The sequence below is a fragment of the Leucopleurus acutus genome, assembly GCF_964270905.1.
Source record: "Leucopleurus acutus genome assembly, chromosome: 2".
NCBI classification, from domain to species: domain Eukaryota; kingdom Metazoa; phylum Chordata; class Mammalia; order Artiodactyla; family Delphinidae; genus Leucopleurus; species Leucopleurus acutus.
Genome location: NC_139143.1, coordinates 177,813,452 through 177,836,654, shown reverse-complemented (window position 1 = coordinate 177,836,654; position 23,203 = coordinate 177,813,452). Strand labels below are relative to the sequence as shown.

At 50.2% G+C, this 23,203-nt stretch overlaps 1 protein-coding gene across 1 annotated transcript; it reads left to right on the top strand.

Annotated features, from left to right (window-relative positions):
• Positions 1-2,124: 2,124 nt before the first annotated feature.
• On the top strand, positions 2,125-22,472 carry CDA (cytidine deaminase). The gene is made up of 4 exons (XM_082832447.1): positions 2,125-2,357; positions 13,197-13,308; positions 18,448-18,505; positions 21,967-22,472. Exons 1-4 carry the CDS (start codon positions 2,204-2,206, stop codon positions 22,081-22,083), a joined length of 441 nt encoding a protein of 146 aa, XP_082688573.1. The 5' UTR covers positions 2,125-2,203; the 3' UTR covers positions 22,084-22,472.
• The last annotated feature ends 731 nt before the right edge of the window (positions 22,473-23,203 follow it).

The following is a 23,203-nucleotide window of genomic DNA, read 5'->3' as shown; positions in this document are numbered from 1 at the left end:
GTTTATTGAATGAATAAGTGAGTGAATGGTATTTGAACTCTAACATGGGGACTCTGGGTGGTTTTTCTCACTGAGCAAAGGCCTGGGGGCGGAGGTTGGGGAGGCTTTGGGGACCTTGATAATCTCCATTGTCACTCAAAACATCTTCTTCGATATTCCTATTCTTTGATCTGGGCAATTAAGTTTTCTTAATTTTATGTGAAGTGGAGATTAAAGCATGTTTAGAAAATGCCATTAATATTGTTCATCTTGGGAACTCCCTGGTGGTCCAGTGGTTGGGACTCAGAGCTTTCATAGCCGGGGCCCCAGGTTCGATCCCTGGTTGGGAAACTAAGATCCTGCAAGCCAAAAAAAAATGTTTTTATATACATATTTATCTATAGTTGATCTATAACTTAGCTCTAACCAAGTTTCCAGGCCTACTCTCTCCTTCTATCCAGATGACCACCCCAAACCCCCTCTATAAGGAATTCTAGAGCTACTGCTGGCTCTCAAGCTCCGCACAGCTGGGTTTGTAATGGTCACTGTCCCCCTTTACGGCATGGGTAGGTAAAGAGCTTTGAAGGCGCCAAGGGCCATCAGTAGCCTGGAGGTCGTCCATGTCCTCTTGGTACCGTGGAGCCAAGGAGTCCAGCCCCTGGCCTGGGCAGAGCTGGGCTGAGCTGAGCTGGGGTGAGTCAAGACAGGGCAGGGGACAGATACAGGGTTGCTTAGTGAGGCCTCTTAACAGGCCTGGCAGGCCAGCAGGGCACCGTAAGTCTTTTCCCAATTGTGATGCTACTTGGCCACCAAAAGCTTTAGAATTATTCCCATGTCAAGTGGGTACACATGGTCCCAGGACATCCTTTGCTTTCTTTCCTCGAGCCTTGGGGGAAGGGCCTTTGGGGTGCCTGGGCTGTACAGGGATAGAAGAGGCAGGAGAGCCCTCTCGCTGCTTCCTCCACCAGCCCTGCCTCAGATCCCGGAAACTGCTCTAGATGCCGGAGGTATAAATCCAGGAGGAGAGTGCGACAGAGGGGGAGGGAACCAGCTGCTTCTCTGAGGGCCAAATGTGTGGAAAGGAGGTGTGGGGAATCTGAAGGAGGGAAGGGAGGGAAGGCGAAGGGGAGACTCTACAGCTGGGTGTTTGCCTGTGTTTCCACGTGGCTGAGAGCTCCAGGCTCAGGACACAAAGATGCTACACTGCAGAGCCCAGAGATGTCAGCGTGCAGGGCATGGAGATGCTGCTGCACTTCCCACCTCCCCTCCCTTTCCCTTTCCCCACACCACCCATTTAAGCCCTAAAAGAAGCAGCAGATTCACTCCTGTTTGCTGCGGGTCTGGGGACATTTGGATGCCTCTGGATGACCTAACTGGTATTCTGCCCTTCCTATGTAATCTTGGCCAGGTCACTTAATGTCAAAAACCCCATTTGCATGGAGTCACAAAGGATGCTTACATCATGACGTCATGGAATCCTCCAACCATGCTCACTGTAACAAATTGTATCTCATTCAATCCTCATTACAAATGCTACATGATACTGTTAGTGCACCCATTTTACAAATGAGAAAACTGAGGCTTAGAGAGGTGGTATTAACTTCCCAAAGTCATACAGCTAATAAATGGCAGAACTGGAATTCAAACTAGGGTCTACTAAACTCCAAAGCTCGAGTTGTTCTGTAATCCTAGAATGCAGGACAGAGATGGTCACCATCCCCACTGTACTGATGAGGAAACTGCCTCAGAAAGGCACGTCACCTGCCAACAGTTGTACATATGGGAAGTAGTGGAGCCAGGATGCAAACTCATTTCTTTTACCAGCAGCCCAACGTCTATTTTGCCAGCAACAACAACGAAAAGTGAGGCGTCCTGAGTAGATGATCTCAGAGGTTCCCTCCAGCTGAGATCACAGTAGCACCCATCCCTTGACCCTCTCACCCATCAGTCTGTCAGCAGTGGGAGTGGTCCCCAAGGGAGAGTGTGAAGCACACGTGGACACAGTGGCATCCTTCCACACTGGGACACACACCACACCCTCTGTCCCCAAACCAAGGGGGGCTCCTCTCCCTCACCTGGCCCCGCCCAGCATCCCCAGAGGCACGCACCTGGGAGACTCTAGGCAGGGACACACCCCGGGGGAGGAGCTGCTGTCGCGGTGGGGCCCAGCCCACACTGGCTGGGAGTTCCCCTTCCACTCCTCCGCGGGCCCCAAGGGACCGACATGGCCCAGAAGAGTCCCAGCCCCGCCCTGGAGCCCGAGCACGTCCAGCGGCTGCTGCTCTCCTGCCGGGAGGCCAAGAAGTCCGCCTACTGCCCCTACAGTCGCTTCCCCGTGGGGGCCGCCCTCCTCACCGGGGACGGGAGGATCTTCTCCGGTAAGGGCGGTGCCTTGGGGGTCCCCCTTCGTGGCAGCCTGGGTGGGAGGCCAGAGGAGGACAAGAAGGAAGGGCGGAAGGAAGGGCACTCTCTCCCCTCTTCCCTGGGCCGCTCCTGTAACTCTGCCACTCACCCCTGCCCTGCTTTCTGTCCCAGACAGTGAGGATGAATATTCGGCTCAAATCCAGTGGCTTTCCGTTCTTGGAGGACTGGGAAGCTGAGGAGAGATGGGGAAGGAAGTGGGAAGGGGAAGCAGGAAAGGGATGCCATAAACGCAGAGCATCTGCAGTCCCTGAGCTGAGAGGGAGAAGGTTAACACTTTCTGAGCCCTCCTCTACGTCTGGCACCCTACAAAGGCTTCCACTGCTACAGGCAAGTCCTCACCGCCCACGCGCTGAGCCAGGTGTTATGCCCATTTTTTCAATGAAGAAACTGAGGTCCGGAGGTGACATGACTTGCTCAAGTTCACACAGGTTGCTGTGACCAGTGCTAGGGTCCCTCAAGCCCTGCTTTCTTCCTGTCACCTACCATCCAGGGGGATGGCTGGGGGTGAAATCGAGGAATCCAGGGGTTACTCCTTAGTGGGGTGTGGACCTTACAGAGGGTCTTAAGGGAAAGAAGGCAGTCAGAGTTTGGGTAACCAGCCCTGAGTGCCGGCCTGGGGAGGGAGGGACAGGAATCTGAGTTGGCACTAATCTGTTCCTAAGCTCCTTTTCTTTGGTTTGTTGTTTTTATAGAAAAGCTCACTTGAACAGAAATTCAGACTTGTTTTTGCTAAGCTTAGGGACATCCTCTTTTAGGACAGTGGGGAACGGGGCGTGGAGGTGGCCGGGAAGCCGTGCCCCTCCCCCCTCCCATTCCCACCATCGCCCTGCCCCCAGGGCAGATGAGAATTGGCCCAGAGTGATAGATGGGAAGCCCCAGCCCTGCTGCCAGGAATCCCCCTTCCGCCTGCGCCTGCGCAGCAGCTAAAAGACGGGAGGCTCACTTGTGTGCCTCTCATTGGTAACCCCACCCACACCCACACCCCCAGCATTCCCGGGCCAGGTGTGAGCCCCTGTCTCCACCACTGATCAGCTGCGAGTCTGGCTGGGAGCCACACCTCCCCCTCTATAGTGGCCCCTTGATGTTCATCTTATCTCTTGTCTTTTGTGGTTCCTTCTGGTTTCACGAGTCACCTGGGTCTTAAACATCTTTCAGCACCTTAAGTGCGTGCTACCATGTGAAAGGACCATGACTCAACGTTATCCATCTAACCTTTCCAGTCTTTCAAGGCAGTTATTATATCGGCCCTTTGCAGAGAAGGAAACTGAGGCTCAGAGAGGTTAAATGCCCAAGATCACAAGCTGAGATGGGAACCCAGAGCTCCCCTGACTCCCAAGTTTGCTTTCCTGTGGGGAACAAAGAATCTCTGAGTGTCATGTGGAAATTCAGTCCTGGCCCGGGGGCTCAGATGAGCATTAAACATTAACCACCACCTCAAACAACGTTGCAATCCACCCCAACCCCATGTCTCAGGGCCTTGAACATGCAATCAGCCATTGATTCCTTCCAGCGCTTCCATGTCCCCTCCGATGGTATACAGAGAGGGGCCCTCCCCATCCTGGCATTGATTTATTTATTCAACAAATATTTGCCGAGCACCAATTACTAGGTGATGTACCAGGTGCTGGAGATACCACTGTGAGCAGAAATGACAGTCCCTGCCCCACATGGAGGTCCCCTCCTCTTGCACAGGCCATGGCTCAAAGTGGGAGCCTCAACCAATGATTGTAGGAGAGAATGGATGAAGTGAGCAGAGGTGTGGCCTATGTAAAGGGCAGGGAAGGACCTGATGTCACCGGGAAAAGGGTTATGCGGTGGGCACTTATGGAGTTCTTATGGGATGGGGTACAGGCCCTGGAGGAGTTAAAGGCTCCTGGGTTTGCATCCTGGCATTGCTGTTTCTCAGCTGTGTGACCCTTCACCCTCCTGAGTCTCAGCTTGCACATCTGTAAACCGAAGATCACAATACCGGCCTTTCAGGACGGCTGTGGACAAAGCTGGTGCTTCTGGCCTGGCGGTCCTCCCTGATTGTTGGTGCCTGGGCTGCATTAGTCATTAAAGATGTTGAATTTCACCCCCGGTCGTGAGGCTTTAAACGAGCTAATGCCTTTAAAGGAGCTAAAGTGCTTATAGCACAGTTTCTGGACCCAAATAAGAATATCACGAATGGCGGCTGCTTCTACTGTTCATGGGGGGGTGGTGATGATTTTCAGGCAGATTGCGGAGCACTTCTGAAGGCCAGGTAGAGACACTGAGATTTGACGAGGTAGCAAGTAGGGAGCCGAGAAGAGTAACAGGAAAGTGGGGTTTGAGGACAATGAGGCTGGCAGGTACTCAAGGAAGACTGGGACAGAGGAAAGAGCGTCAGGGGGACAGTGTCTGTCTTACTCACTGACAACATGTTGCCCGGCCTATAGTTAAGGTTCGTTGAATGAGTGAATGAGTGGTTTGGCCTAGGACAGCGGCAGACGGGACGAAGAAGAAGGAAAGATCTGAGAGGGATTATACAGGACTAATGGACTGGGTCTAGGGTGGGCAGTATTAGAATAAAGGAAAGGAACATGGTTCTAGGATTTCCAGCCACGGAGACCAGGGAAAGGATGAGACAGAGCTGGATTGCGCTGGGGACATGGTGGGCAGGGACCCACAGCCATATTAATAACTGCAATGGATTAAGCATTCTCTAAGCACTTCTATGAAAGATCTTTTGTAATCTCACAGCCACCACATGAGAGGAGACAATGAGTGTCACATGCATTAGTCAGAGCACTTTGAGTTGCCAATGCCAGAAACCAACCAGAACCACAATGGGCAAGGGTAGATCTTGCCTCAGGGACAGCTGGATCCAGGAACTCTAATGCCACCATGCTCTTCTTTAGCCTTCTGGATGCTGGTTTCTTTCTCTTATCCTAAAGGTGGGCTTTCTCCAGGCATCAGGGAACATGAGTGCAGGCATCCCTGGTTTACATTCTTACAGCCTTAAAAAGCAAAGAGGAAAGAACTCTCCCCCACTAGCTCGAGATGGAAAAATTCCAGGGAAGGGCTCTGATTGGTCCATCTCCAATCACATGCACATCCCTGGGCCAATCACGGTTGTCGTGATGGGGTAGCGTGATGGGGCCAGCTGATTCACACACATATTCCTTCTCAGTGCAGGGTGGGTGGGTCTGTTACCACAAGAAGGACTGCGGAGGTGCCAAGCAGACCAAACCAAGAGCCAACACACATTTCATGAATGAGATAACTGAGGGTCAGATTTATCTGCTTCCAAATTCCTTGCTTTTCCTGCTGCCCCTCGCTGCGTGAGGATATGTGGATACACAGAAGGGGGCAGAGAGAGCTGTGCTGAGGAGGGGGGACAGATGGAGGGCATTTACCAGAATCCCTGAATCTCCTCACTGAGAAGGAAAGGGAGGGTAGATGGCGGTGAGGCAGGGCTTGGAGAGGAGGGACCTTGAACAACCAGAGGAAACCTGATAGGGCATCAGGGGGTGAATTAGAGACGATTAGGAGGCAGAGAGGGCACAGCTGAACTTAGACACTGAGTTTACAACTCGTAGCGGGCCAAGTCTGCCCAGTTCTGTAACTGTCTCCAGCTGAACAAAAGACCAGCCTCCGTGGAGTTTGCACCCTCAGAGGCAGCTGGTGTTCTGTCCAATTCAAAAGCAAGTCTGAGAGCTTTGCTGTCACAATCTCATAATGATGATCTTATTTCTTCCATTACCCCTGACCCCGGCCAGGGCCTTGTGCCCCTTGCAGCTGGGCCACCAGGATGGTAGTTAATAACTACAACAATTACCTTCTGTCACTGCTGTGGGGAGAGCGAAAGAGAGAGGAGGAGCTCACCAGAGAAGAAAGAGATGCTGGGGGAAGGGGCAGTGAGGACACAGAGAGAAGAGTTAAGATGGGACACAAGGGGGCTGGGGGAACGAAGTCAGCCCGGGGCTCCCAGCCAGCGATGGTGGATTGCCGGGTGGGAGGGCATGGAGGAGACTCAATGGAGGACCACCCTGCGGGCATCACCCAAGGGATGGGGGAGTTTCTCTCCTTCAGCTCATGCTCTTGGGGTGGTGGTCTGTCTCTCCCTTTCCGCAGAGGGATTGCAGCACTCCAATGTTTCATTGACATTTGGCGGGGAGGCAGGGGGAGCACTTTTCTGGATCACGTGTAATTAATTTGTGAGGAAAAAACCATGTTAAAAAACAAACAAAAAAAAACGTTTAAGGACATGCTGGTTAATTGCTGAATTCAGCTCTTCTTGGCTCAACCTTTAAACCTAATCCTTCATCTGTCTTCCCCTGACCAGCCCCTGATTCCCTCCCTGGGCTCCCTTTCTCCCCCAGGACCACCTTTTGGAGCTCTATATGGCCCCGTTCCACAGCGTTTGACCCAATGCAGGCTCCCAGCCCCACCCATAGCACTTCTAGGTGAGTCAAAGCAGGCTTCCCTAACCAGCTTCCTCTCCTTACAGCCCTGCCCACCCTCCACGCCTCGCTCCCGCTGTGCCCCCCACCCCAGCTTCGTCCACTGGTCCTCTGCACTGTCACTCGAAAGCAGCTTATTACAAAGATGAGCTTCACTAAAATCCCTCGTCTCTATAGCTGAGTTGGAATAGGATCCATTCGTGAAACTGTGCGTTGCACTTGCAGCAGAGGCAGGAACATGGAGAGAGTGGAGTATTTCTTCAAGCACGCGAACGTGACAGTTCTCTAGTCCAGTGATTCCCACGTGTGGTCCCAGACCCACAGCCTCAGCACCTCCTGGGAACTTGTCAGAAGTGCTAGTTAACGGGCTCCAACCCAGAACCACTAAAGCAGGAGCTCCAGGGGTGGAGCTGAGAAATCTTTAAGAAGCCCTCCAGAAGGTGCCGAGGCCCACTTGCTTGAGTGTGATGAACCCCCGCTCGAATCTTAAGATCCCTCGGAGGCAGAGCGGACGCAGAGAGGGGGACGTGCTCTCCGGCAGTGCTCTCTTCTCTGGGGGACTGGGTCCCAGTCACCTCCTTGTGAATTTCTTCCCTGGCTGATGTCTTGATGACATCCGACTCCAGCCCTGCCTTAAGCAACAAACCTCCTCAGAACATGGCCTCACTGAAATGCCACAGAGAAAGACACTTCTTTGTATCTGTCATGCCAGGATGTGAGTTGACTCCCTGACCCCCCACCTCAGATTTACGCTCTGTAAAATGGGGTTAGAATAGGATCTGCCTTACAGAGTTGTTAAAAAGGTTAACAACAGAATGCAGATGAAGTGTTCCACGAGTGCCTGGCAGATAAAAGGAGAGCAATAAAAGAAAAGATGAAAACAAAGCAATGAGTAATACAGCACTGTCATCATAGTATTATTTCTGGTCCAATCTTATAATTATGGATCTCTAACTTGGTGCCGTCCCAGCCCGTCTCTCCTGTGTGTTTCAGAGTCAGTGAAGGGAACACAGGGAATGGAGTTGGTTTGCCTGTATAGATGACGTTTTGTGCCCTGGGCTTTAGGGAAGCAAAACAAAATTGTCTGGCCTTTCAGGATCAACAGTTTGTGGGTTTCCTTCCTCCCTTCCTCCTCTTCTTTTTTTTCTGTTTTTTTAGAAGCGAGACTTGGAAATTACACTTGAACTTGCTAGAGGCCCCACATACAGTTATTCATTTGCATCTCAGAGATTTAGCACTAAAGGGGGAAATTCCACTCTTTCGATAATAAGTAACTGAGAGCCTCGCTGGCCTCACTGTTTTAGGCCCTGGGCACACTGGCTGTTCCAGGCCCTGGGCATACAGCAATGTACAATGTAGACAAAGTCCCTGCCCTCAGGGATTTTTACTTGGGGGATAGTGGGGGAATTAGATATTAAAGACATTCATTTCAGGAAAGTGTGAAGTGTTAAAACAGGATAAATGGATTAAGAGGGTGGGAGGTGAGGGGGGAGGAAACAATTTTAGATAGAGTGATCAGGGAAGGCTTCTCCGAGGAGATGACGTTTGAGCAGAGACCTGGGTAGAGTGAGCCATGTGCTTATAGGGGGAGGAGAGTTCCAGGCAGTTAGAACAGCCGGTGCAAAGGCCCTGTGGCAGGTATATACTTGGGGAACAGCTGGATAGCAAAAGGAGTTGAGGTCCAGGAGGTAGGCAGGTTGGCACCAGATTACGAGGGCCTTGTAGTCATGGAAAGAATTTCAAAGTTGCCTGAAGGACAGAGACAGGGCCACTGTGACACCTTGTCTGGAAGGAACAGAAGCTCAGTCATACAGGCCTTCCACCACCAAAGCCTTGACTTTCATGCAATTAAGAACAGCAGCTCCAGGGCTTCCCTGGTGGCGCAGTGGTTGAGAGTCCGCCTGCCGATGCAGGGGACACGGGTTCGTGCCCCGGTCCGGGAGGATCCCACATGCCGCGGAGCGGCTGGGCCTGTGAGCCATGGCCGCTGAGCATGCGCGTCTGGAGCCTGCGCGTCCGGAGCCTGTGCTCCGCGGCGGGAGAGGCCGCAACGGTGAGCGGCCCGCGCACCGCAAAAAACAAAAAACAAAACAAAACAAAAAACCAGCAGCTGGAGCTGCTGGACACGTACTCTGTGCCAGGCTTTGTGCTCATTGCTTTACACACGCGATCTCAACTCATTCTCACTAGAGGCCTGCGAGGCAGGTGCTGTCATCTCATTTTACAGATGAGCACGCTGAGCCTCAAGGAGGTGCAGTCCCTCTCCCAAATCCTCAGAGCCAGGAGGGCAAAGGGTCCCAGGGCAGAACAAAACCTACCGGATCTTTCTACAAACGTCTATTTGAACAGTAGGGTATGTGAGGGCACTCCCTTCTAGAACAAACTCTCCCTCTCCTTAAGTGGCCCGTTGAAGTTTTTACACACAGTGAAGGAAGAGTTCTCTACATGAGGTCATTGTGAACTTCCAAAGCAGACACAGGCAATCATCCTGAGAGGCCGGGCCCTTTGCAGTCCGGCCATTTGCTTTAACATCACATCAGCAAAACCCAAGATTTATGTGAATCACGTCTAATGGGAAAAGTGTCCCTGAGGCGGGGATGAGGCAGGAGTGGGAGGGTTGCTAGACGGGAAGTGGAGCGGGGAGCAGCTCTTCTGCTTCTGGGAGAGGCAGAAGTCAAATGCAGCAAGGTCACAGGTTGGCAAAGGTGGGAGGGGCAGGCAGGTCTGAGCAGGCAAGGGTATGTTTAAAGGAAGCCATTTCCAGCAGGCATCAGGAACCTGTCTGGGGAGACTAGGCAGGGAGCAAGAAAGACTCATTCATTTATTCATTTAACTTTCACTGACCTAGCAGAGAGCCTGAGCATTTAGGGGCCACTTATCCAGGCTACAGTAACTCACATGTGAATATGAACAAATGCTTTGCCAAAGTAGGCAGTCGTTGAATATCAACCACTCCTTCCATGGTTGCAGCTCCCTGATGGCTCCCTGTCCTGTATCCCAACTGTATTAACTGATTTCTGCAGGGTTGCAAATGATTGGAATACTATTTTTTAAACTATTTTAGGCAAAAGGAGGGTGCACTGGTTCCTATAACTAAATGGTGGCAGAGCTGGAGTGTTTCTGGGCTTCAAGGGCAGCTGGCATCAGGAGGCCGGACTCTTCCCACCATCTCTCATCTGAGCGTCCATTTCATTGCCTCCTATTGGTGTTCTCCATAAAGAAGGGAAACTAGCTGGGCCCAGGCCCAGCTCCTGGTGTTAGAGAGGGACTGATGGTCCCTCACACAGGAGAACTCTGATTGGCCTAGTGTGGGTCAGGTGCTCAACTCTGATTGGCCCAGTGTGCGTCAGGTTTCACACAACGCTTCCACTCACATCCCATTGGCTAACCCTATAGGACTACCCCAAGCTTCTAGGGGGGCTGGGAAACATGGTCTCCAGCTGGGTAGGCATGTGCCCAACTAAACTCCAACGGATTCTATTGAGAGTGTGGACACTGGGAACGACTAGTCTTTGCCACAAGACCCCCTGTGGCCTGTAAGTATCCGTACATCGTTCTTCCCACACATAGGACCCACTTATAAATTTTCTGAGGGTGACAACCCAAAGTCCACCCAGTCACTGCATCCCGCTCTAAAAGCAGGATCCCTTGGTGGTGCACAGCCCACCTTCTCAGGTCGGGTGTGGCCTTGCTAATCCAGTGGCCTGAAAACTAAAAAATAATCATCTGCCCCCCACTTCACACCCACTCTGGCCATACGCAATGTGGAGCAGGAAAGGCTAACAGTCATCAAATCTCCCATTAGGAAGACAGAACACCTGTTGGCCACCAGTCCGTGCAGTTATCAGACCTGCTGGGCAAGAAGTGTGAAAACTCCCTGCCCCGGGGTACACCTTGCCTCCCCTTTCTGCCCTGGGGGTGACCCCCTTGTCCACTGCCCACTGGGGCCCCTGGCTTTGCCCTCCGGGAGCTTCTTCCTCCACCATTATCCTCCTCAGCCTTACCTCTGAAGTGGGTGTCAGAGAGAATGCTCTCCTTGGGGGCACACAGCTCTCTCAACTTACTGCTGATGGTGGAGTCTTGGGGGCCCCAGATTTCTTTAGAAATGGAACAATCCCAGGCTTTTGTAGGCCAGACTTTTGGTTTCTCTGGCTTTCCAAATCTATCAAAAACTTAGAAACCTTCTGGTCTGTTTGCTTCCACTTTCATACAGGAGTAGCACACCCGAAGAATCCTTTCTGTGCAATAGTTCTTAAGCCCGCCAACTCCCTTTTTTACTAACTGGCTTCCCTGCCCAGCCCAGCCCGGCTGCCTCATTTTAATGGTGGCTACCTTGAGGCACCTGAAACAATGACTGGGTGGAAATGACAGCCTGAATCAGATCTTTGCCACAGGGCTGATTCACATTGCTAGGTAGGAAAGTCCTAAGAGTGTGTACCATGGTTTGCCTTCCAGGTTATTGCAGGGTGGGGTTTTACCAAATAATCTGCCGCAGAGTAGCGAGGACCATCAGCTTTCCATCTTGCCACATCTGTATTTTCTTTCACATTATTGCCCAACTGCTAAGTCAAGACCACATATTTTTGATTTTTTTTTTTTTTTTTTGCTCAAAGCTACATCTTATTTTTAGCACACATTTCTGTTTTGGTTAGATACAGGTTAAATTACTGTAACAAAAATATCCCAAGGGCTTCCCCGGTGGCGCAGTGGTTGAGAATCTGCCTGCCAATGCAGGGGACACGGGTTCGAGCCCTGGTCTGGGAAGATCCCACATGCTGCGGAGCAACTAGCCCCGTGAGCCACAACTACTGAGCCTGTGCGTCTGGAGCCTGTGCTCCACAACAAGTGAGGCCGCGATAGTGAGAGGCCCGCGCATCGCGATGAGTGGCCCCCGCTTGCCGCAGCTAGAGAAAGCCCTCGCACAGAAACGAAGAGCCAACACGGCCATAAATAAATAAATAAAAATAAATATCCCCAAATACAATGACTCATACCTGACAGAATTCTCTTTTTCTCTCACATGATGATTCAGAGTAGGCAGCTGGTCCAGGGCAAGTAGGCAACTCAGCTCTGTTCCAGGAGTTGGCCAGGGTCCCAGGTTCCTTCTGTGCTGTTGCTTCTCCATCCCTGTGAATATAAAGCACTGGTCAAAGCCGTCCCGCCCCAACCCAGCCTATGGAGGGGAAAAGAAAGGAAGTAAAGGGCAAGCAGTCTCTTTACAAAAGGTGTGATCCAGAAGTTTCCTACCTCACTTTGGGTCACATCCCATTAGCCAAAACTTAGTCACATGGCCGTACTCTGCTGCAAAGGAGGCTGGGAAATATAGTCTCTGCGTGGCCATGTGATCAGCCATATGGGAATGGGAATCACTTGTATTTCTTAAAGGAAGAAGGAGAAAATGAATACTGGGGAACAATGAATATCCTGCCTCAGGGAGAAGGCAAGCTATGAAGAGTGACATACTGAATATGACAGCCTGATGGTCAGGGGAAAGCCCAGCTCCTGTGGCCATTGGTTCATGGCCTCACCTCCCTGAAAATGCGGAGTCTGTTAGTCAGCCAATCTGGCTATGCCAGTGCTTTGTCACCTGGGAGCAGCCCTTGCCCATTGCCCCCAGGAACACTCCAGAGAACACCCCTGGGGTGGAATCCCTTTGTGCAATCACAAACATCTTTTGCAAAGCTTGAGAGCTTTTGTTCGTTAGTTTGTTGGTTTTGACAGTTTTGTTTTGCAATACAACTCACAGAGAACCCTGGTTGAACTCTGACAGCTGGTATCCACACCAAAAATTTTGGAGACTTCCCTGGTGGTCGGGCCAGTGGTTAAGACTCCACGCTTCCACTGCAGGGGCCACAAGTTCAATCCCTGGTCGGGGAATCACGATCCCACATGCCGTGCCACGCTGCATGGCCAAAAATTATTTAAAAAAAAAATTTTTTTTACTCAGGTGCAATCTTTGAATCAGGATCACCACCGCACCCCACCCTGTGGCTTCTGTCTCTGAGACCCAGGGTGGGGGGCTCTGCTCATCTTCTTAAGCCTTGGCATCTCCCTTGGCCCTGACCTGACCTTTGATGGGGAGATGAGGCTGAGTTAATCTGCCCTGTGATGCTGTTGCTGCTTCCAGGCTGTGCTTCGAAATGCAGGCATCAGATAAGTGATGAGAGTGGGAGGTTCTTGGGAAAAACCACTGCACCAGTGGGTCACGGAGTCTCCCAACGCTTCTGGTCAAGTTGCCCTCTCCTTGCCCGCACCTTGTTCCTAGTAGCGGGTCCCTCCCAGCACTGGAATGGGGTAAGCCTCTTACTCTACACATGCAACAGGAAGTGGCTCTGCTGCAAATAGCACTGGTCTCTCCTCTCTTCTCAGGGTGCAACATAGAAAATGCCTGCTACCCACTGGGCGTCTGTGCTGAACGAACCGCCATCCAGAAGGCCATCTCAGAAGGGTACAAAGAGTTCAGGGCAATCGCTATCTCCAGGTGAGTGGGAAAGGCTGCTCACAGCAATATTCATTCATCTATTCAGCCAACACCCACCACACACCAGTTATTCATCCATTCATTCATTCGTCTAACATGCGTTTATGCTGCGCTTCCTATGGTGTGGGGCACTGTGGGGCTGGGCTGAGTGCTGAGGGTAGAAGATAAATAAGAAATGGACTCTGCCCTTGGTGAGCCTGAAGAGCAGGTAAACAAGCAAGACAACTCTAAGACAAAGGCAGGTGCGCTCTTGTTCTGATAACAGCGCAAAACACAACAGCATCCCTGTAAGATACAATAGAAAGGCAGCATAGAAGCAAAGCTAGAGGGACCTAAAAATCACCTGGTATAGACTTGCCTGGCCACTATACCCATTTTACAGTTGAAGAAACTGAGACCCAGAGATGATAAGCCACCTTCCTAGGAATTAGTGGCGAAGCCGAGACAGATACATATCTAGAATCTGACTCCAGGGCTCGTTCCACTGTGCCATGCTGTGCCAGGAAAGGAAACCTTCTTCCCTGCTCTCCTTGAGCTGATACTGAGATCCGTCCTTCACTGTGCCAGCTCCTTCACTTGGCATCAATCACCTCTAGGTGCAAGAACCAGGATAAAAGGACAAGCTGGTGGGGTGACACCCAGGCAAACCCAGGCTATGGTCTGAACCGATGAGATTCCAGCCCAGGTTCTGGCTGAGCCAGAGCACTTATTAGCTCTCTCTCCAGGCCCCAGGCATAATTATCCAAGCTCCCACGTGTGTGCCCTCAAGGGGAATTTGTTGAGTTCTTACTGGCCCTGGACCCAGACTCAGTGGCTTCAGGATTCAAAACATGTGAATGGGCTCTTTTATTAATTTGGACCCCATTATGCGTCTGATTTAATGACGAATTGCTTCTCTGTGTACTGTTGCATTGTCTATGAGAGAGAGTTCTCGTAGCAAGATAACGGTGCAAGGAAAATAACCTGGGAAGTTTTGAATCCACCCGGAAAGAGACTGCAAGGCTGACCAAGTGTTGGTCTTTAGGGACGTCCGGGTGCATGGGTCATGGACTAGGTGTGAATGATCTCTTCATTGTGGTGGAGATGCAGGACCTTTCTGGCGGAAATGTAGGGGCTGAGAGCAAGGCCTATGGCGTCTGTGTGACAGAAACCAGACCCCATTTCTTTTTTGTTTTTTTTAATATTTATTTATTTATGTGTTTTTATTTGGTTGAGCCAGGTCTTAGTTGTGGCAGGCGGGCCCCTTAGTTGCAGCGTGCGAACTCTTAGTTGTGACATGTGTGTGGGATCTAGTTCCCTGACCAGGGATCAAACCCAGGCCCCCTGCATTGAGAGAGTGGAGTCTTAACCATTGTGACACCAGGGAAGTCCCCCCATTTCTTTTATAAGATCCTAAATTTGGCCTCAGTCTGGCCCCCAAGGTGGTCCACATTATTGAAGGTTTTCTTCCCTGAGTAACGGAAGTCAAGGATGCACTTCTGGAGAAGGGCCCCAGCTTCCGAGAGCTCTCCCTGTGACCAAGGTCTATCCTGGCTTCCCTCCGGCTTTGGGAGGAATAAATGAGGCCGCCCTGGGAACATTTTGTGCGGACGAACAGAGATCAGGATGTGAATTACACTTTATAAAAAGAGGGTGGGGGTAACTCAGTTTCAAACCTGATCCAAGAAAATAATGATATTCTGGGGAAAAGGAGGCCAAAGTCAACAAAAGGATAATGGCAAGGTGGCCCTGCTCTGTTTAGAATGTTCCAGATGAAAGGCTTTTTCTCTTGGTCATTATCTACTCTTAAAAAGCATGACTGAGTTTCGTTAGTGATGATTAGCAAATGTCCTTGTTTACACAAAAAACGCATTTTTCCAGCACCCAACAGCTCCTCTCCAGGTACTCTGCCTGCGCCAGCGTTCCCGAGCCAGAAAAGCAGTCATTACCGCACTAATGATTTGTTAAATTGAGAGTGTGGGTTTAGAGGGTGAATGGGAGGCGCCAGCTCCCTTGTTAACGATGATGAGTGTGAATCGTCTCAGAGAGCCCCCTCGAGATCTGTAAAGTGGAAAGTGCACAGCTCAGATGGGATTTTGCAGACAGAGAGATAAGCTTGCCCCACTGGGTCCCTAGCTGTCATCATCAAAGTCGATAGGTTTCCAGCCTGTCAAGTCTGATAAGCTGGCCTCAGTGTGTGACTAAGGTCAGCACAAACCACAGGAAACTGTCAACACCCGGCACAAGGTGGAAGAGGCAAAGGGCAGCGGAGAGGGAGAAAGGGAAAGGGAGGAGAAAAGGTTCCCGTGCACCCAGGACCTTCTGGGATGCTTCTCCCAAGCTTTTCATTCTTTCTCTTGGCTGGAATGTTGAGTAATGCTTAGGAGGCCAGGCTCCCGGGTTAATGAGACCTGGTTTCAAATCCTTCTCCACTACTGACCTTGGGCACATTGCTTCAACAATCTGAGGCCAGCTCTTCTGTAAAGTGGAGGAGAGTGATGCCTACCCATTGGGCTGTCGGGAGGACTCGGGGTGTGCAATAAATTAAAACTATTGTTTTAACATTATCATTATTACTTCTGCAAGCTGCAGAACTACCAAAGGCAGAGTAGACAGATCCTGGGTTCAAATCCTGGTTACCAGCTCTGTGACCTTGGGCAGGTCACTTCACCTTTCATGACCTTTAACATGTAGATGGTAAGAGTACCTACATAGCTCCTGTCTTATAAGGTTATAAGGGGTTAAATGAGTTAATATACATACGGCCCTTAGCACAGTGCCTGGCCCAGAGAAGTGCAGTGTAAGTGTAAGCCATTATTATTGGGCTGTCTCCCAGTTCTCAGAGCTCTGCTGCCAGGATGTACCATCTTGTGACTTTTGGTGGTTGAACCTGAGACCAAATCCAACATTCCAGTCGAATGCATGTTCATACCCCACCTTGAAAACCCCAACGCAGGTCACCCTCTTCAAGGGGCTGTCCCTTGGGCAGTTAGCCATGCATGTCACAAGATTGGGAAAGGAAATGGTGAGCTTGGTAGGGGCCAGATCATACAGGGCCTTCTAGGCCATGGAAGGGAGGCTGAATTTCACTTAGAACACCTCTCCCGTAACCCTAACCACAGTCTGCCTGTAGTTATGACATTGGCACACAGATTTTATCTCCCTTCCAGACGGCAAGGTCCTTGAAGTCAGGGATTCTCTGATTGGTCTTTGTTGCTCCCTCCCATGCTTGCCTATCATAGAGCAAACTCTGAGCCAACATGTGTGCAATGAAATAAAAAATAACAAGAGTCCAGCCTCCAAAGAGCTTATGAGAGGCTCTGGCTGCAACATCGGTCACCTGGAAACCAGATGGGTTCATCTGGCTCAGGGTGCATCCTGGGCAGGGGTCCCCACCCTCTCACGTTCCCATGGGATCACTCTGAAGCTGAGAGTGTGTTCAGAGAGGACCCACCTTTCCATGAGCAGAAGCTTCCTTTGACTGGACCTCCACATGTAAAAGGGAGTTGTCATGGGGATTAAATAAAATAGCACCCCTCCACTCTCTCTCCCCTCAGCTGCTTTATTCAATGCATAGCATCTGTCTCTGTCTCCGCTTGATACATGGTTGACTGGTTGGTTGATTGGTTGGTTGGTTATCTGGCTCATCTCACTAGTCAAAAGCTCCTGAGAACAGTGAATTTTGCCTGGTTTGTTCACTGCTGTATCCCCAGCACTGACAGTGCCTGGCACATAGTAGGTGCTCAATAAATAAATGTCCATCGATTAACATGTGATAATGACTATAAAGGACTTCGGAGGATGCCTGGCACATTCTAGGCACCTATTAAACAATATGATAATTATTGTTAATACACAATAAGGCAAATTAATTATACAATAGTACATAAAGCACACAGTATGTAATAAAACTGTATATGACAAGGTACTAAAATTATGACAGAGCTTATATATGTGAAGGAAGAGTGCCAGTGATTAGCAGAGGCGATAACAATGTGTGTATAGCATTCTAAAGTTTACCAAGGCCTTTGCACACCTGATCTCATTTTATCTTCTAAGCATTCCTACAAAGTGGATGGCATTATTCCCCACATTTTATAGGCAAAGAAATGACCCTTGCATGGGTTAAAATGACTTGGTCAAAGTCACATGTAGTTAGCAAAAGGAAGAGCTGATCGAGAACCAAATTTTAAGTCCTGTAGTCGTCCAGAGGTATCACAGAGCTGTGGGTCTCAGAAGAGCAAGGGTGATGGTGGCCACTGGCTTAACCTCTGGTGCTTCATCAGGCTTGGAGGCTCTTACAGTTTACTCTTTCTTTAAACACCATCCTTTGTCCTGCTCAGGGCTGGAGGACTGCCTTCAGTTGCCTTCACTCTCAGAGACAACCCCTTGGCTGTAGGCTTCTCTTCTCTGACTTTCTCCGATACAGGGAACCCAGTTTTCTCATTGACTCACATATGTCTCAGGGCCTTTGCACATACTACATCCCTTGCCTGCAACACAGAAACCCCCAGAGCTTCAGAATAGCACTCTGTTACTTCATCTCACTGAATATATGTTCTTGAAGGTAAAATGGTCATTCTGACACTCAGGTTATACTGAGAATTAAATGAAATAATGTCTATCGAGTGCCTGGTAAAGAGCTTGGGGCAGAGCAGGTGCTCACTAATGGTGACGTATGGACTCTACACTTCCTCCAAGGACCGGGCCAGATGCCACCTCCACCATAAAATATTCTCTCTCCCTCCCTAGTCAGGGAGGGTCTCCTAGTTACCATGCATTCTTACTGCATTTTGTTTGAAATGATAACTCATCTAGTTTTCTATGTCACCCACTGGGCTGAGCAGTCTCCTGAAGGCCAGAGACAAATTCTCCTTAACCTTTGTGTCCCTGTGGCGTTGGTGAGAGTAAGTGCTCACTAAATGTTTACTGAACTCACTGATGAAAGTAATGGTCCTGCCCGTGGCCTTGCCTCTCGCAAGTGCGGAAAGCTCTGTGCGCTTCTTCTCAGCCTCTAGGACGCAGCACACCTGTGAGCCAGGAACTGCCTTGTGGGATTTGACTTAATCTGGAGGAGGGCAGGACTTGGGGCCTGAATTTTAGCAATTGTCCTCTGGCCTCCGAAGAGACTGATCCGTGTTTGATTCTCTGCTTCCGCAGTGACTTGCAAGATGATTTTATCTCCCCATGTGGGGCCTGCCGGCAGGTCATGAGAGAGGTAAGCAGCTTCCCTTTCTTTCTGGAACGGATGCCTCCCTGCTCTTCCCCAGGCCTTGGGAGCTGAGCCAAGCTGCCAGCGAGGAGACACAGCAACTGTCCTGTTTGCTGAGTTGGCTGATTCCTAAGGCCTTCCCAAACTTGCGTGAATCACTGGAAATTATTCTTTCATTCAACAAATACTTACTGAGTGTCTGCTCTGTGCTGGTCATTGACCTTGCTCTGGGGAGACAGCAGTGAAAAGACAGGCCAGGCCCGGCACTCACAGACTTTATAGTCTAGTGCAGGAGACAGACAAACAAGGAGCAGAATAAATCAACAGTAGAGTTTCTGAGAGGGATGAGGGCTACAGAGAAAAGAATGCAGAAAAAAGGAGTCGAGAGTGACAGAAGGGGCAGCTGAGTCTAGGTCAGTGTCAGAGCGGCAAACTACAGCCCAGGGGCAAATCCAGACTGCTGCTTGTTATTGTAAATAAAGTTTTATTGGCACGCAGGCACGCCCACTCACTCACACGTTGTCTCTGGCTGCTTTGGTCCTACCACAGGAGAGATGAGGAGTTACAACATGGACCTTATGGCACGCAAGGCCTAAACTGTTGACTACCTGGCCCTTTATGGAAAAAAGTTTGCCAACCCCCTGCTTTAGATGGCCAGGAAGGGCCTCTCTTGGAAGACGGCATTTGAGCAGAGATATAAATAATGAGAAAAGATGAGGCAGACCAAGGCCTAGAGATTTCCAGGCAGAGGAAGCAGCAAGTTTAACGCCCATATACTTGGTGAGTTGGATGAGTCGTATGAAGGACAAAGAGGCTAGAACACGGGGGCAGGGGTTGGGGTGCGTGGTGCTGGAGGTGAAGTCAGAGGGGTGGGCAGGGGCCAATCACGCAGTAGGCCAGGAATGGAGGGTATGTTTTATTCCAAGAATAAAGAGAACTGAATCATACACTTAAAAATGGTTAAAATGATTTTATGACATTGAAACAAAAGTTGGGGGAAGAAAAGAATAAAGGGAATTCACTGGTTGTTTTTAAGAGGGAACTTAAAGGATCTGATGTACTTTTTACAAAGATCTTCTTGGTGGAAGACTTCAGTTTCTTCAATCCTAAAAACAAAGGGGTGGATCTGGCCGTGGCTTCTGAATCTGGGCTCAGTGAAGTTTTTGATGCGTAAACGTACATTGGGGGAGGGGGGATGTCCGTGGCTTTGGTGGACTCGCAAAGGGGCCTGTGTCCTCCAGAGTCCCCAGAGGCTAAAGCCACCAGTTTAAAGAATCCCCACGCCCTTGGGCTCTGATGTGACGTCATTGGCCCCTGTAAATACAGCATCTCATTTAATCTCCATCCCGCCCACCTGGAGAGACGTGTGGGTCATTATCCCCATTTCTGAGAAGTGAAATGACCTGCTGAAGGACGTGCAGCTGGTCAGTGGCGAGCTGGCATTCACCGCAGTTCAGGCTGACTGCAAAGCCCACGCTCCCGCGGAAGCCTCCCTGCCTTTACGGTCCTATAAATGGAACAAATTATTTTCGGCCCCAGTGGAGATATAATGATGCTTTGCAGCATAGGACCTGCTTGTTCCATGGGGGCTTCTGCTCTGGGAACTGTCTGAAATGGAGGGAAGTGGGGCTTCCTTCAGTTTTGCTTTTGTGCCTTGGGGGTTTCAAAGCATCTCTTGAACATGCAAATATCTCCATCCTCCTTCTGCTTCTTGCCAGGACTGCAAATCAGGCACAATTAGCAGAACTCATGTCCCAAATCCAGATGAAAAATGCCACCACGAAGGCACTGAATTCACAATAGGCACTTCATCTCCCGTTAGAGGGGCACAAACGGCTGCCCAGCACCATGGCATGTCCAAGGCCACATAAGGAAAGCACACCAGAATGCCAACTCCCTGACTCCCAAGGCCCCGCCTCAGTCTAATTGCTCATTGCTGTTTTCTCCAAACAGATTAGATGCTGGCAGACGAGAGAAGGGGAATGGAAAAGCTGAAGGAGGGAGAGGCAAAACTGAAACCAAGATGCAAATAATAAGAGATGAAGCTTGGGGGCCAGGGGCCTGGTGGTGCTTAAACTCACCTCCACTCAACTCACACCCATACCCTCAGGCAGAGCCCGCCAAGCAGAAACATTTCCTTCCTTAAAACATTAATTTTAAAAAGCCAGAAAAAGGAAAGAAATTGGGTCATTTGTAGAGACACGGATGGATCTAGAGACTGTCATAGAGTGAAGTAAGTCAGAAGGAGAAAAACAAATATCGTATATTAACGCATGTATGTGGAACCTAGAAATATGGTACAGATGAACCGGTTTGCAGGGCAGAAATAGAGACACAGATGTAGAGAACAAAGTTATGGACACCAAGGGGGGAAAGTGGTGGGGGTGGTTGGGGTGGGGGGGATGAATTGGGAGATTGGGACTGACATGTATACACTAATATGTATAAAATGGATAACTAATAAGAACCTGCTGTATAAAAAAGAAATAAAATTAAACTTTAAAAAGATAATAATAAAGTAAAATAAAATAAAAAGCCAGAGATGGATTGTGCCTGGTAATAAGTTGGTGATTCAGACTGAAGCGTGAACAGCAGACAGCAAAGCTGAGCGGTCACTAGGAAGCACAGGTCATCAGTAGGAATGGCTTCCATTGATGGAATATTTACTACGCGCCAGACACCGCTTGCAGGCACCTCCAGGACACAGCACTGGCCAGGCAGAGCCTCGGGCTGTTGACTCCAACTCCAGGACTCTCTCCATTACACCACAGCTGATTTAACTCTCCACCTAGGACACCTATCTTCCTGCCTAATAAGTCTTTTGTCTCTAAAACCACTTCACAGATCAAGACACACACAGAGACCCAAAGAGTTTAATCATTTGCCCCACATCACACGGCCAGCATGTAAGAGAAAGATGGGGACAGAGATTTGGGCTAAAACTCTGCTTTCCTGACGTTACCCTGCAAAACCTCAGTTTCCTCATCAGTAAAATGGGGATACTATCCCCCTCCCTCAAAGGGTAGATGGCGAAATCCTGCATGTTCCATGTCGGGTGTGTGATGAGGCAGGCATGCCACCTCTCCTGGCTGTCAGGACTTATGGAGAGGCTCTAAGGGAAGCAGATGTTAGTTGTTCTTTTTCACAGCAGGAGGGGATCTGGCCCCAGGGGTTAGATATTGTTCTTGTAAAGCCCTGGATGAGTCCTTAATCAGAGAATGGAGCATTGATCGCCCATTAGCAACGTGCAAGCACTGTGCTAACTGCTTAATGTGCCATCTTTCATGGGCTCCTCCCTCTATGCACCAGGTATGTTTATTGTCATTCCCATTTTACAGGTGAGAACACCGAGGTACAGAGACGCATGTTAGACAGTAAGAGGTAGAGCCAGATTCAAACCCAGGTCAGCCCTCAGCCCTCACCCCTTGGCCACACTGCTTCCCTCACACTGGCTTTGTCTCTTCCAGTTTGGCACTGACTGGGCTGTCTACATGACCAAGCCGGATGGCACGTACGTTGTCAGGACAGTCCAGGAGCTGCTGCCTGCCTCCTTTGGGCCCGAGGACCTGCAGAAGATCCAGTGAGGGACGGGGAACACCCACCGCCTGGGAGACCCTGGGTTCCCACACGTGCTTAAGGGGACAGCCACCCAGAGAACTTCATGAAGATGTACTCACAGACCTGGGGACGCCTGCCTAGTGGTCCCCAACTCCACAGGCGCTGGGCAGAGAAGACTTTTCCAAATTACACTCAAGCACTGGGGTTTCTACTGAAGTGATACAGGGTTTCCCTCCAGCCTGGGCCTACAGCCCCTCCTTGCAACCCTTCTGGTCCTCCCTAGGACTCAGAGCGCCCCCGTCCCTCTCTTCCGTCCTGCCAAGTCTGTGCTATCCTGCTTGGTTCTATCCTATCTAAGGTTCTATCCTGCTCTGAGCGACTTTTCTAATTATAAACATTACAGAACATACTGATTCGGGAGAGCACGTTTTGCTGTCTCAATCCTTGCTGTAGCTCTTAGGAGGGGCAGGGTGATTCGTCTTTATAGAAAGACCTGGATTCTTTCTTCTGGGAGAGGAAACAGGCACCTTGGACCTGTGTAGCTGGTGTGGAGAGCTGAGTTTTTAGGCTTCCTGCCCCTGCCTTCTCCAGATGGGAGGCCGCTGGGCTGGATCTTACTGCCAACGGCCGTTTCTAGAGTCGTTCTGGGCTCAGTTAGACCCGGGCACTGGATGCTGTCACCCCCAAGTATAAAGGGGGAGGCGTGAGTTTGTCTAGACAGCAGAGCAAATGCCTCTATGAGGACCTACTCTGTGTCAAGTACTTTTGCGTGGATTATTTTGTATTTAAAGTACTTGACAACTCGGCGAAGTAGCTATCTCCCCCTTCTTACAGATGAGGGCCCTGGTTGAGTAACTTGCTTTAGGACTGCAGCAAAATTCAAACCAGAACCCAGGTCCTGTAACTCCCACTATGCTCTAGAAACAGTGCCTGCTCCTCGCCACGCACTGGGATGTGGCAGTTCTGGAGTTGGAACCAGGTCTGTCTGACTCTGAGTGTTTTTCCCATTCTCCCACAGCTGATGTCTGGCTGCCCTTATTTACTGAGTCTCTTTTATATGCCAAATACTGCAGAGGGAAAGATGTATAAGAAACAGTCTCTGCCCTTGAGAAACTTGCCGTCTGATGGGGAGAGAGAGGTATAAAC

Bases quoted from the DNA above. Each gene is read 5' to 3' on its own strand.
- CDA (XM_082832447.1), top strand. From the start codon at position 2,204: ATGGCCCAGAAGAGTCCCAGCCCCGCCCTGGAGCCCGAGCACGTCCAG. The intron at 13,309-18,447 runs GTGAGTGGGAAA...CTGCTTCCGCAG, and splicing joins AGGGCAATCGCTATCTCCAG to TGACTTGCAAGATGATTTTA. The intron at 18,506-21,966 runs GTAAGCAGCTTC...TGTCTCTTCCAG, and splicing joins GCCGGCAGGTCATGAGAGAG to TTTGGCACTGACTGGGCTGT.